The sequence below is a fragment of the Schistocerca cancellata genome, chromosome 9, assembly GCF_023864275.1.
Source record: "Schistocerca cancellata isolate TAMUIC-IGC-003103 chromosome 9, iqSchCanc2.1, whole genome shotgun sequence".
NCBI lineage: Eukaryota > Metazoa > Arthropoda > Insecta > Orthoptera > Acrididae > Schistocerca > Schistocerca cancellata.
This window is the reverse complement of record NC_064634.1, coordinates 256,015,255-256,029,892: the sequence shown is the minus strand read 5'-3', so window position 1 is coordinate 256,029,892 and position 14,638 is coordinate 256,015,255. Positions and strand designations below refer to the sequence as shown.

The 14,638-nt window shown below is 42.1% G+C and overlaps 1 protein-coding gene across 1 annotated transcript in view; it reads left to right on the top strand.

The window, feature by feature from the left end:
- Window positions 1–14,638, top strand: part of LOC126101332 (odorant receptor Or2-like) — a 39,246-nt gene that overhangs the window by 18,788 nt on the left and 5,820 nt on the right. The window contains exon 4 of the mRNA XM_049912004.1: window positions 7,298–7,453. Within this exon, the coding sequence (XP_049767961.1) occupies window positions 7,298–7,453 (156 nt within the window). The remainder of the gene's footprint in view (window positions 1–7,297; window positions 7,454–14,638) is intronic.

Sequence of the window (14,638 nt, the reverse complement as noted above, 5' to 3'; positions counted from 1 at the left end):
AGTTCATTGTCACAAGCAAGCTAGAAAGTACTGTGTCCCAGCAGGAATTCCCAGTATTCAGGTATATGACAAGAACGATCATTCGAAGCAAAATGTTTGGGAAACATGGACTCTAAATGGCATGTCTTAAGAGCTACGAGCACTTACTGAATAGAAGAGATTTGTCTCATAAATCGAAAATAAACAAGGGCTCATATGTCTGAAAGGTATGCAAGTTAGAACCCATATCTACTGTAGTTTTCTCTTGTCTGTGATTCATGTTGCCTCCTCCAAGAATATGAGAACAAATATGCTTGTGATAGAAGAGATGTTTTTCACAGCATCGAAGACGAACAAATTCTCATAGCCTTCAAGGTACTCATTTCAGTGTCCCTGTTCACTAGACTAATTTGCTTCCATTTATCGTTCCTGCATAAACCCGAATATTGAAAATTCCTACTGGGAAATCCCTATATAGACTTAAGCTATGTTATGAACATAATTAGTTCTCTTCAAATTTTCTAAACCGTTTCACTAATACTGAGGAGAAAATTGAAAGCTCAACACTGGTAACAGCTTATGTTCTAGAGGTGTGGCCGTTGACGCGCTTCTCGACATCAGTGGACAGATATAGCATGTCACTGAACTTAATGATTTGTCATAACCTTAAGAATAACATTTTTGTAATATTCTCCATATTTGGAGAGCTATGCTACTCCTACGTTTGATGAATAACTACTCCAATTGCTAACAGTTTCCTTATTTACTCCATGACCGGCTTCATCTTTACACTGAAGATATCCGCTAGTGGAACAGACCACTGACATTTTAAATGCAATCATGCGTTGTACATAAAAAGTAGTGAATACTTAAAAACTTTAGGTAGCTGGAACGCAGAAGGCCCCACACGAAATAACTTCAAGATTACACGTATACACCGTAGGAACAGAAAAAAGGAAATAAGAAAATACAGCTTGTAGAGCGCTTTGGTAAACCAAAGTCAAATGATAACTAATGTAAAAGTAGCATAAATTTAAAGTAATAGCATGTTTTACCGTTATAAGTAGTTACATTCGATAAATTCGAAATTTTAAACTGCGTTCTTTACCGAAGAAAAAGTAAAGGTAGCTGTTTGGATTTAATAAACTTCTAACATATTTACAGTGCACTGTGTGTCCAAGTGATGCATAAAGTCCTCTACCGAGAGTTGACAAAGTGAGAACACCACCACATCACTGCAAAAATCATCGGCAGTGGCGGCCAGAAACTTCCGGCATAAGAGGTCATCCGTCCTGCCACCCATCTTGTCAAAGAGAGCGGAGGAGAGCCAAGTGCTTCAGGGCGCTCTCTTGCTCTTGGGATGGGTAGTTATCCTGAAAGGCTGAAGAATCATCAATGAACAATGGCATGACGATGAAATGGAAACCACGGGAACATATAGCCTTCAAATGAAAAAAGTTTTATCATAATCTCGCTATTCGCGAAAGATTCCAAATTAGTCCCCCATTCAGACCTCCAGAAGGTGACAGTCCAACGAGAGGTGAACATGAGAAAAAGATTGAATGGATAACGAAAGGGCAACGTTCTACAGCAGAGGAGTGGAATGTCGGAAGCTTGGAACGTGGTAGCAAAGACAGAAAATCTGAAAAGGGGAATGCTGTGGCTCAGCCTTGATCTAGTGAGAGTCAATGAAGTGGATAAGAAAGACAAGGATTTCTGGTCAGACGAGTCTAGGCTACAATCAACGGCAGTAGAACACATTAAAACGGGATTAGTTTTCGTTATGAATAGGAACAAAGGTCAAAGAGTGATTTATTGTCAACAACTCTGTGACAGGGTTGTTCTCATCAGTACAGATAGCAAACCTTCATCGACAACTAATTCAGGTGTGAATGAATACGTCGCAAGCCGAAGTTGAAGAGATAAAGTATATGAGGATACTGGCCGGTAAATCATTACGTAAAGGGAGATAAAAATGTAATGGTCATAGATGACTTGGATGTAGTTATAGGGAAAGGAGCCGAAGAAAGGATTACTGGAGAATATGGGCTTGGTAGTATGAATGAGGGGGGAGAAAGCCTAATTGAATTCTGCAGTAAATTTTAGCTTGTAATAGCGAATACTCCGATCAAGATTCACAAGAGGTTTAGATATACTTGGAAAAGACAAGGAGAAAAGGGAAGATACCACTTAGATTACATCCTGGCCAGACAGAGATTACGAAACCAGATACTGGACTGTAAAGCGTACCTAGAAGCAGGTTTAAACTCAGGTCACAATTTAGTAATGATGAACAGTAGATTGCAGTTGAAGTGACCGGTCAGGAAAATCAGTGCACAAAGAACTGGAACACGGAGGTACCAAGGACAGATGAGATACACTTGAAGTTCTGTTATGCTATAGACAGTGCGACAAGAGCTCAGTGGTCCATTCAGCAGAAGATGAATGAACGTCTCTAAAAACGGCAGTCACTGAAGTTGGAAAGAAAACAATAGACACAAGGAAGATAACTGTGAAGAAATCATGGTTAACATAACAAACACTTCAGATGATAGACGAAAGAAGGAAGTACTAAAAGTTTTCAGCAAAAACTGGAATACAGAAATACAAATCGCTTACGAATGAAATAAAAAGAAGTGCAGGGAAACTAAGGCGAAACGGACATCGAAAATGTGAAGAAATTGAGAAAGAAGTGATTGTCGGAAGGAGAGACTCAGCATATGGAAAACTCAAAATAGCCTTTGGTGAAATTAAAAGCAAGGGCAGTAACATTAAAAGTGGAAAGAAATTTCATTTTTAAATGCAGGGGAGACAGTGGATGGATGGAAAAAGTGCGTTGAAGACCTGTGTTGCGGAGGCGTTGGCTAATAATGTGATAGAAGAAGAAATAGGAGTCGAGAGAAAGGGAATCCAGTATTAAAAACAAAATTTAATAGAATTTTAGAAAGCTTAAGGCAGAAGAGATAGCTAACATTCCATCGAAATTTCTAAAATAACTGGGAGTATCGGCCATAAAACGACCATTCATATTCGTGTGTAGAAAGAATGTATGAGATAGGCGATATATCATCAGACTTTCGGGAAAACGTCATCGACAGAGTTTCGAAGATTGCAAGAGCTGAAAAGTGGGAGAACTATCGCACAATCAGCTTAAAAGCTCATGCATTCAAGTTTGTGAATGAAGAACGGGACAGAAAGTAGGGGATATGTTAGAAGGCAATTCGTTCGGTTTTTGAAAAAACAGCACCAGAGAGGCGGTTCTGTCGTTAAGGCTGGTAATCTAAGCAAGACTGAAGAAAAGTCAAGACACATTTATAGGATTTGTCTATCTGGCAAGAGCGTTCCACAATGTGATGTGGTGCAACACGTTCGAAATCCTTATAAAAGCAGGAGCAAGCTATAGGGAAAGACGGGTGATACAAAATATATACAATAGCGAAGAGGGAAAAATAAGAGTAGACGACCAATAACGAAGTGATCGTTTTAAAACCGGGCAACACAGTTTCGGTGTCTTTCGTCCTAGGGTTCAATCCATACATCGAAGGAGCAATGACCGAAATAAAAGCAAAATTTAAGTTTGGTATTATATTTAAGGTGAAAAGTTATCAATGATAAATTTGGCTTTTGATATTGCTATTCTCAATTAATATGAAGGGGAACTACAGAATCTTTTGAGTGGAATGAAGTCTAATTGGTACAGAATATAGATCGAGAGTAATTAGAACATACACGAAAGTAATGAGAAGTAGGAGGAATAAGAACACGTAGATGAAGATAACGAATTCTACAGCCTAGGCAGCAAAATAACGCATGATGCACGAAGGAAGTAGGATGTAAAAACAGACTAGCGGTTGCAAAAAGGGCATTTCTGGCCAAGAGAAGTCTACTAGTATCACACACAGGCCTTAATTGAGGAAGATATTTCTGAGAATATGTTTGGAGCACATCACTGTACGGTAGTGAAATGTAGGCTGTTTGAAAACAGGAACGGAAGAGAACGGATGGTGCTCCAGAAGAATGTTGAAAATTAGGTGGATTGAAGGCGTAAGAAATGAGGATTCTCTGCTGAATCGGTGAGAAAAAGACTACATGAAAAATACTGAAAATAAGAAGGGATGGGATGATAGGACGTAGGCGAAATAATCAGGGAAAACGTCTATGGTACAGATGGGGCTGTAGAGGGTAAAAACTCTAGTTGAAGACAGTATGGAACACATCCTGCAAACACAATGAAGATCCAAAGAAACTGGTACTCCTGCCTAATGCCGGCCGGGGAAGCCGAGCGGTTCTAGGCACTACAGTCTTGAACCGAGCGACCGCTACGGTCTCTGGATTGAATCCTGCCTCGGGCATGGATGTGTGTGCTGTCCTTGGGTTGGTTGAGTTTAAGTAGTTCTAAGTTCTAGGGGACTGATGACCTCAGAATTTAAGTCCCATAGTGCTCAGAGCCATTTGAACCATTTTTGAACCTGCCTAATATCGTGTAGGGCTCCCGCGAGCATGTGGAAGTGGCGCAGCACGACGTGACATGGACTCGACTACCGTCTCCACTAGTGCTCCAGGGAACTGATACCATGAATCCTGCAGGGCTGTCCACGAATCCATAAGCTTACGAGGCAGTGGAGACTTCTTCTGAACAACACATTGCAAGGATCCCAGATATGCTCAATAATGTTCATGTCTGTGGAGTTTGGTGGCCAGTAGAAGTGTTTAAACTCAGATGAGGGTTCCTGGAGCCACTCTGTAGCAATTCTAGACGTGTGGGGCGTCGCATTGTCCTGCTGGAATTGCCGAAGTCTGTCGGAAGACACACTGGACATGAATGGGTGCTTACATACGTGTAACCTGTCAAAGTCCTGTCTAGACTTATCATGGGTCCCATATCACACAAAATGCACACACCTCACATCTTTACAGAGTCTCCAAGATTCCACCAGCTTGAACAGTCCCCTGCAGACATGCAGGATCCATGGGTTCATGAGGTTGTCTCCATACCCGTACATGTACATCTGCTCGATACAATTTGAAACGAGACCCGTCCGACCAATCAACAAGTTTCCAGTCAACAACATTCCAATGTCACTGTTGACGGACCCAGGCGAGGCGCAAAGCTGTGAGTCGTGTAGTCACGAGTGGACCCTCGGCTCCGAAAGCCCATAATGATAATGTTTCGTTGAATGGTTCGCACGGTGACACTTGTTGATGGCCCAGCATTGAAATCTTCAGCAATTTGCGGAAGGGTTGCACCTCTATCCCATTGAACGATTCTCTTCGGTCACAGTCGGTCCCGTTCTTGTAATATCTTTTTCCGGCCGTAGCAATGTCGGAGATATGACGTTTCACCGGTTTCCTGATATTCACGGTACACTCTTGAGGTGGTCGCAAGGGAAAATCTTACCTCATCGCTATCGCGGAAATGCTGTGACTCATAGCTCGTGCGCCGACTACAACACCACGTTCAAACTCACTTAAAGCTTGTTAAGAGGCCACTGTAGCATCAGCAACCGATCTAACATCGGCACCAGACACTTATGGTCTTACATAGGCGTTGCCGACCGCAGCGCCGTATTCTGCCTGTTTACATGTGTCTGTATTTGAATGTGCATGCCTATACCAGTTTCCTCGGCGCTTCAGCGTAACTGAGGACGTAGTCTGCAAGTGGTACTCTGAGATGAAGAGGTTGGAACAAGAGAGTCGTTAGTTTCGGGACGCATCAGACCAGTGGAAAAAGTGATGACTCAAAAAGAAAAAAAAATATGATGATACGAAATGTATCCAGGAAGAGGGTTTCATTAGTGTGCATTGCTCTTTGATCGTGTTTTTCCTTGATGGTTTCAGGTGGGTATAAATATCAGTTTTTCATTTATGTCGGGAAGTATCCCTTCCTTATTGGTCGAATTACACTCCTGGAAATTGGGCTACGGTCCCGCACACCGTTAGGCCGTCTTCCGCTCACGCCCCAACATCGTGCAGACCGCCTCCAGTGGCGTCGCGACAGTCGTGAATGGAGGGACGAATGGAGACGTGTCGTCTTCAGCGATGAGAGTCGCTTCTGCCTTGGTGCCAATGATGGTCGTATGCGTGTTTGGCGCCGTGCAGGTGAGCGCCACAATCAGGACTGCATACGACCGAGGCACACAGGGCCAACACCCGGCATCATGGTGTGGGGAGCGATCTCCTACACTGGCCGTACACCACTGGTGATCGTCGAGGGGACACTGAATAGTGCACGGTACATCCAAACCGTCATCGAACCCATCGTTCTACCATTCCTAGACCGGCAAGGGAACTTGCTGTTCCAACAGGACAATGCACGTCCGCATGTATCCCGTGCCACCCAACGTGCTCTAGAAGGTGTAAGTCAACTACCCTGGCCAGCAAGATCTCCGGATCTGTCCCCCATTGAGCATGTTTGGGACTGGATGAAGCGTCGTCTCACGCGGTCTGCACGTCCATCACGAACGCTGGTCCAACTGAGGCGCCAGGTGGAAATGGCGAGGCAAGCCGTTCCACAGGACTACATCCAGCATCTCTACGATCGTCTCCATGGGAGAATAGCAGCCTGCATTGCTGCGAAAGATGGATATACACTGTACTAGTGCCGACATTGTGCATGCTCTGTTGCCTGTGTCTATGTGCCTGTGGTTCTGTCAGTGTGATCATGTGATGTATCTGACCCCAGGAATGTGTCAATAAAGTTTCCCCTTCCTGGGACAATGAATTCTCGGTGTTCTTATTTCAATTTCCAGGAGTGTATTTAATAAGTTTTACGTTTTTTATAGTGTGTTCCCAGTATCGTGTCTTAAACTTACTCCCCGTTTGATTCTTGCGGCTAGCCTTACAATCAGAACAGTACATTTTGTATATGTCTTCGCTGTGTTTGTGTTAATGTTCTGTGTTATAACACGTAGCAGTGAAGCTTGTGAGTTTTACACGACGAGAACATTCTGTTTTCTAAAATATTTCTCATTTAATATGATACCTAGTCGCGAAAGATGAATCGATGCTAATTGTCACATGGTGCACAGCATCAAACAAATATCTATTTTGTGATTATTCAGAGAGATTGGTTATATTTAGAATATCATTTTCAGATTCCACTACAAAATAGATTCCATATGAACTTTGAAACCAGACATGGAGTATCATGAAGAACTTCTTAGCATCTTCAGCTGTTATTCATCAGAACAAAGACATATTTATACGAGCCTTATTACTTCCTCTAAAGTGTGTCACTTTGGAGACACTAATGATTTGAGCTTCTGTCGGCCCAGCGTGCTATGAACACTACAACAGTTTTTTATATTTGTGTTCACAGGGAGAGTCGGTCTCCACGGCGGCTTACAGCTGCCCCTGGGTGGAGTGCAGCGCGAGATTCAAGCACGCTCTGAGAATCCTCATCGTACGCGCACAGAAACCGCTGGTTCTAACCGCTGGACACCTCTACCCCATCAACAGAGGTGCCTTTCTCTCGGTACGCATGTAACACGGAAGCGATTTTCATTACCCCTAAATTGACGAGGCAGTACATTTACACCCAAAAATTAATATTTATCGAGAGAACAGGAAAAGTGAAAGTTGAGTAACAGCTGTGAATGGCTGTCAATATTTTCTGCTATTTTTGTAGCAAAGGAATATGTCATGATTTGAAGAGACAGCCAGAGGAAGTACATCAGATTCAAAGAGGAGCCTAGGTGTCTATAGTCAGACGGTAAATGTGACATTTCAGAAGAACAGTTTATCCAAACCCGCTCTTCGAGGATAATGCCATCTGGTCCTAGGTTCGACGAATCTCACAGCGACCTTAACCCACCGTTTGGAGTGCATAGCGACATCTCAAGACCTGAATTTTTCATAATATGACTGGGATGCTTTGAAGGAAACGAACTGCAGATTTACTGAATGCGAATCCCTAAATAAATGTATGGCCATAGAATACAGCAAATAATTTTTGTGATTTTAATGTATCTCACCTCTTCAACGTGTTAACAGCCCTGCCGTGAAAAATACGCAGAAGTTTAGTTTCTGTTTCGAGGTGAAGAAACTTTCAAGCACTGTCCCCTTTCCATCCTAAACGTCCGTTGAACCATAAATGACTTCTTATGAACAGGTATGATCTTCAAAGAGCTCAGTTTATACAGGTCAAAAGCTACACAATACCTTGTTTGTTTTGCCTGTGAGTGAATGGAACGTAATGACACCGGTACTAATGATCCGGAAAAATCAAACATTTTACTCAAAATTTGACCCATCAATGAACATCAACGCTACTTCTTACTGTTAACGAAATATGAAATAGCACGAAAATCTTTATAACGCAACGGAACATACAAAGCCACCTTTAAAGTACATTAAAGGAAGGTCAATTGTAACCAAGAATTAGAGCCCGCTTGATATAAATTATCTGTGTAAGTGAACCTCTTCTATTAGAAAAGGTGTAACTGCACACTGTGTGTTCTAAAATTTAACAACAAGAGATTGATTCAATGAAATGCAAACACCCGAAAGCTTCACTGATGGAGCACGTTTGTTGAAGTTCTCAGTACATACTGTATTTAGGTGAAAGTTATATATGAAATAGCTGCTTTCCGAACCGAAAGGCGTGCCGGTCCCCAGCACAAATCCGCCCAGCGTATTAGTGTCGAGGTCCGGTGTGCCGGCCTGCCTGTAGATGGTCTTTAAGGCGGTTTTGCATCTACCTCGGCGGGTGCGGGCTGGTTCCCTTTATTCCGCCTCAGTTACATGGTGTCTGCGATTGCTGCACAAATACCGTTTCCACGTACGCGTACACCATACTTATTCTACCACGCAAACATTTGTGTTTACACTCGTCTGGTGTGAGACGTTCCCGGGGGTCCAGGGGGGGGGGGGCCACTTCGGTCCGAGCCGCACAATAACCCTGGGTTCGGTGTGGGGCGGTGGTGAGATTGATGCATAGCTGTGGCCTGTTGTGGGGTTGTGAACCACTGAGGGCTACGGTGGGATGAAGCCTCTCCGTCGTGTCGAGGTCCCCAGTTTAATACAAAATGCACAGAATTGGATAATGTTGTGTCTGCTGGAGACAGTTTATCAGAATATTAACTATTGCCATGGCAGCCCGTTTTAAATATGTAATGCTATTCCCCGATACTAGTATAAACCAACGATAAATGAACTCATGCGCGAATGACTATAAAATTTCGTAGAATTGAAAATTGACTACTTGAGGCGCACAGTATTTCGCTGAAGGTATGAAATTAACTGCAATTATTTGTACAACAGGCAGACACAAACAACATACAAAAGTGTCCTCTAAGGGACCGGGTGTGTGAATGCTACCAAAAGAATATATATCTACAGGATGTTACAAAAAGGTACGGCCAAACTTTCAGGAAACATTCCTCACACACAAAGAAAGAAAAGATGTTATGTGGACATGTGTCCGGAAACGCTTACTTTCCATGTTAGAGCTCATTTTATTACTTCTCTTCAAATCACATTAGTCGTGGAATGGAAAGACACAGCAACAGAACGTACCAGCGTGACTTCAAACACTTTGTTACAGGAAATGTTCAAAATGTCCTCCGCTAGCGAGGATACATGCACCCACCCTCCGTCGCATGGAATCCCTGATGCGCTGATGCAGCCCTGGAGAATGGCGTATTGTATCACAGCCGTCCACAATACGAGCACGAAGAGTCTCTACATGTGATACCGGGGTTGAGTAGACAAGAGCTTTCAAATGCCCCCATAAATGAAAGTCAAGAGGATTGAGGTCAGGAGAGCGTGGAGGCCATGGAATTTGTCGGCCTCCACCAATCCATTGGTCACCGAATCTGTGGTTGAGAAGCGTACGAACACTTCGACTGATATGTGCAGGAGCTCCATCGTGCATGAACCACATGTTGTGTCGTACTTGTTCTAGCAGCACAGGTAGAGAATCCAGTATGAAATCATGATAACGTGCTCCATTGAGTGTAGTTGGAAGAACATGGGGCCCAATTAAGACATCACCAACAATTCCTGCCCAAAAGTTTACAGAAAATCTGTGTTGATGACGTGATTGCACAATTGCGTGCGGATTCTCGTCAGCCCACACATGTTGATTGTGAAAATTTACAATTTGGTCACGTTGGAATGAAGCCTAATCCGTAAAAAGAACATTTCCACTGAAATGAGGATTGACACATTGTTGGGTGAACCATTCGCAGAAGTGTACCCGTTGAGGCCAGTCAGCTGCTCATAGTGCCTGCACACGCTGTACATGGTACGGAAACAACTGGTTCTCCCGTAGCACTCTCCATGCAGTGACGTGGTCAACGTTACCTTGTACAGCAGCAACTTCTCTGACGCTGACATTAGGGTTATCGTCAACTGCACGAAGAATTGCCTCGTTCATTGCAGGTATCCTCGTCGTTCTAGGGCTTCTCCAGTCGCGATTCATAGGCTGGAATGTTCCGTGCTCCCTAAGACGCCGATCACTTGGTTCGAACGTCTTCGTGTCGGGACACCGTTCTGGAAATCTGTCTCGATACAAACGTATTGCTATTGCCCCGTGCTAATCCATACATCAAATGGGCATCTGTCAACTCCGCATTTGTAAACATTGCACTGACTGCAAAACCACGTTCGTGATGAACACTAACCTGTTGATGCTACTTTCTAATGTGCTTGATGCTAGTACTGTAGAGCAATGAGTCGCATGTCAACACAAGCACCGAAGTCAACATTACCTTCCTTCAATTGGGCCAACAGGCGGTGAATCGAGGAAGTACAGTACATACTGAAGGAACTAAAATCAGCTCTAACTTGGAAATTAAGCGTTTGCGGACACATGTCCACATATCTTTTCTTTATTTGTGTGTGAGGAATGTTTCCTGAAACTCCACATTCTTTTCAATCTCCTCAGTAATATTTTGAGAAAGTAACATGAAAGACGACCTATTATATCTGATGAATACAGGAAAAATAGGTCTTGATCCTCGCATATTCAAATAAAGACGTGATCCCAACAATGTACTACCGTTGCCCACATGGATACAAAATCGCAGAAGCATGTCTCACAGGTGCACCCGAAAATCATGAAAACTGAATTACGCCATGCAAAACAAGCAAGCAACGATCTCACCAATAATGCTGGACGCTGCAGCTTAGAAATGCCCATCAAAATAATACAAAGACAAAAGTCTGACCTTCACAAACGGCCATCAAACGATAAGATCCTGACAGCTTCAGGCGGAGACCAAAAGAAGACTGGCCACCTGTATACATGGCCCTTTCAACCTTGGACTTTGCGCTAAGCGCACAGATTGAATGACTAGTCTCCTCATTCAAAGTATGGCGTAAAGACTTGCTTTTTCACTACTCCGCCAAAGATAAGATTTCACTAGGAGAGTGAAACTTGCACTATACAGATTTTTAGTCATCTGACTGATTTCCAGCTCGCACAATGTTACATTATATTTTGCAAATTTGACTGAAAAAACATGCCAAGTTCAAAAGAACGGAATAACTGCAAGACTGGCGAAATCTTACAGAAGCTCGGAATTTAACGCGATCTTCAATGCTAGATACTTTTAATATTCTGCACAACGAAACTGTATCTGCAATTTTGCAGAAAACCCAGAGAGATTCTGGTCGTATGTCAAGTACACCAATGGAAAGACGCAGTCAATACCTTCAGTGAAAAATACCAGTGGTAATGTTACTGATGACAGCGCCACTAAAGCAGATTTACTAAACGGGGTTTTCCGAAATTTCTTCATCAAAGATGACAAAGTAAATTTCCAGAATTCGAACGAAGAACAACTTCCAACGTGACTAGCTTTGTACTAGATACCCTCGGTGGAGATAAGCAGCTTAACAAATGAAAGCACTCCGGTCACGATTGCATAATATTTAGGTGTCTTTCAAAGTATGCTGATACAACTGCTCATTACTGAGCAACCATATAGAACCCCTCGCTCGTTAGAGATGGCGACTAACCTAAAGACTGGAAATTTGGACAGGTCACTTCAGTACTGAGTAAAGGAAACAGGAGTGGTCTTTTGAATTACAGGCCCATATTACTAACGCTGATTTGCAGTAGCATGCTGGAACATATACCGTATTCGAGTATTATGAATTACCTCGAAAAAAACAGTTTATTTACAAATAGCCAACACCGGTTCGGAAAGTATCGTTCGTGTGAAATACAACTAGCTCTTTACTCTCACGAAGTAATGAGTGTTTTTGAAATGGAATGTTAGATTGACTGCATATTTTTAGATTACCAGAAGGCTTTTGACACCGTTCCTCACAAGCGACTTCTAATCAGACTGAGTGTCTGTGGGGTATCGTCTCGGTTGTGCGACTGGATTTGTGATTTCCTGTCGGAAAGGTCACATTTCAGAATAATTGACGGAAAGCCATCGAGTAAAATAGAAGTAAAATCTGGCGTTCAAGAAGGCAATATTTCAGGTCCTCATCCACATGGACTTAGCATCCCTCTGCGACTGCCTGCAGATGATGCTGACATTTAGCACCTTATAAAGTCATCAGCTGATCATAACCGATTGGATAACGATTTGGACAAGATATCTGTATGGCGCGAAATTGGCAAATGACTCTAAATAATATGAAAAATATGACTTTATCCACACGAGAACTAAAAGAATATTTGCTAAACTTCGGTTACACAATAAATCACGCAAAAGTGAATTTTATTCAAAGTGGATGCTGTTGAACTCCGTGACTGTACCTTTACAGCTTGCGGAAAAATTTCCACTGCCAGTCACACGACCGGTTTCGGGCTTGTACCCATCCCCAGGTTTTTATACATGTATGTACATTTTTATATTGCTGTAGATCACTACTTGAATACAAATAAAATTATTTGCTCGTGACGAAACAGATAGAAGAGGAACGAACAGTAGTAAGTGGCAAGACTTACATAAGGATGAAGTAGACTATCCTTATTATAATTATGCTGTGCTGGGATTTTATCCACTCAGTTGCACATTTGTAATTTTTTTCACGTTAGTGTTTCAGTTTGTTAACATTTAGCTGCATAGTTATCAACTGTGTCGTGAACTCGTAATATACACTGTGTTTACATACAAACATGTATGTTATGGTCGAAAAACTTAGCCATAGATGTAGCACACATAGAAACTTATCAAGCTATTATAAATTTCTAAATTATTGATCCGTATTATTGATTTTTATTTTTTTTATCCATATTCGTAATGTGGATCACTAGTACACGACACAGTTGTGAAATATACAGTTAAATTTAAAAAAACTGAAACATGGACGTGAAAATAGTAACAAATGTGCAACAGAGTGGAAAAACTCCCACCACAGCATAATTGTAATATGAATACTTCATATTTATGTAAGTACAGACAGAGTGGCCACGTGGTTTAAAGCGCCATGTCACGGATTGCGCAGCCCCTCCTGCCGGAGGTTCGAGTCTTCGCTTGGCCATGGGTGTTAGTATCATTCTTAGCATAAGTTACTTTAAAATAGACTGAATAGTGTGTAAGTCTAGGGACCGATGACCTCAGCAGTTTGGTGCTTTTGGAATTCAAACACATTTGAACATTTTTGTAAGTAAAGATATATTTTCGACAAATGCTGTTTAGCCACTTAGAACTGTTCCACTTGTATCTGTTTGGTCACAAGCAAATACCTTCCTTTGTATTCAAACAGCGATCGCGAGCAATATAAACACGTACATGAATTTATCAAGACATATGGATGGGCACTAGCCCGAAACCTGTCCTGTGACGAATAAATAATCTTTTATTGGGCTTGGTAGCGGAAATTTCTCTACACTCTAATCACCCAAATGTAAGAGCTGTCAATTCAACTTAATACTTAGGGATGACAATTACTAATAACTAATTTGGGATGCTCCCACAGATGATGCTGTTGGGAAAGCGCACCAAAGACTGGCATTAATGGGAACAAAACTTCGAAAAAGAAACACGCCTACACTACACTCGTATGTGGGATCCGCATCAGATAGGATTGATGTACGACATAGAAAAATTTCAAAGAAGGCTAACTTGTTTTGTTTCACTGAAAAATAGGCGAGAAAGTGCCGCAGATATAATATTGCGAATTGGGGTGGCAAACACTAAAAGAAAGGCATTTATCTTTGCAGCAGGATCTTCTCTTGAAATTTGAATTACGAATTTCATCTCCGAATGAGAAGATAGAAATGATCATCAGAATAAAATAAGAGGAATCAGAGTTTACACGTATAGATTTAAGTTTTCGTTTCGCCTGTGCGCTGATCGACAGTGGAGTGGTAAAGAAATAGCTTGTATATAGTTCGATGAATCCTCTGCCAAGCACTTGATTGTGAATTGCAGGATCACCATGTTGATGTAGATGTTAGTGGAAAACACTTATAACAGACGGCTTTCATATTTTCCTACCCCAACGAGAAGGACCATCTCGAATTGCTTTACAGTTTGTCTCTTGCAATGGCGTGTACTGTGTTCTCCAGCGTTGTATTACTGTTTCTTTTTTTCTTACACAATTTATCCCCTATAATACACAGAAAGTGACTTTTCAGACCAAAAGTAAATGTCACAATCAGAAAGCAAAGATGGTTTGCAGACGAAAACTGCTCTTCCATTCTCTGTTGGCCAACGATTTGGCCAACAACTAAAATAACAAAATTTTATTA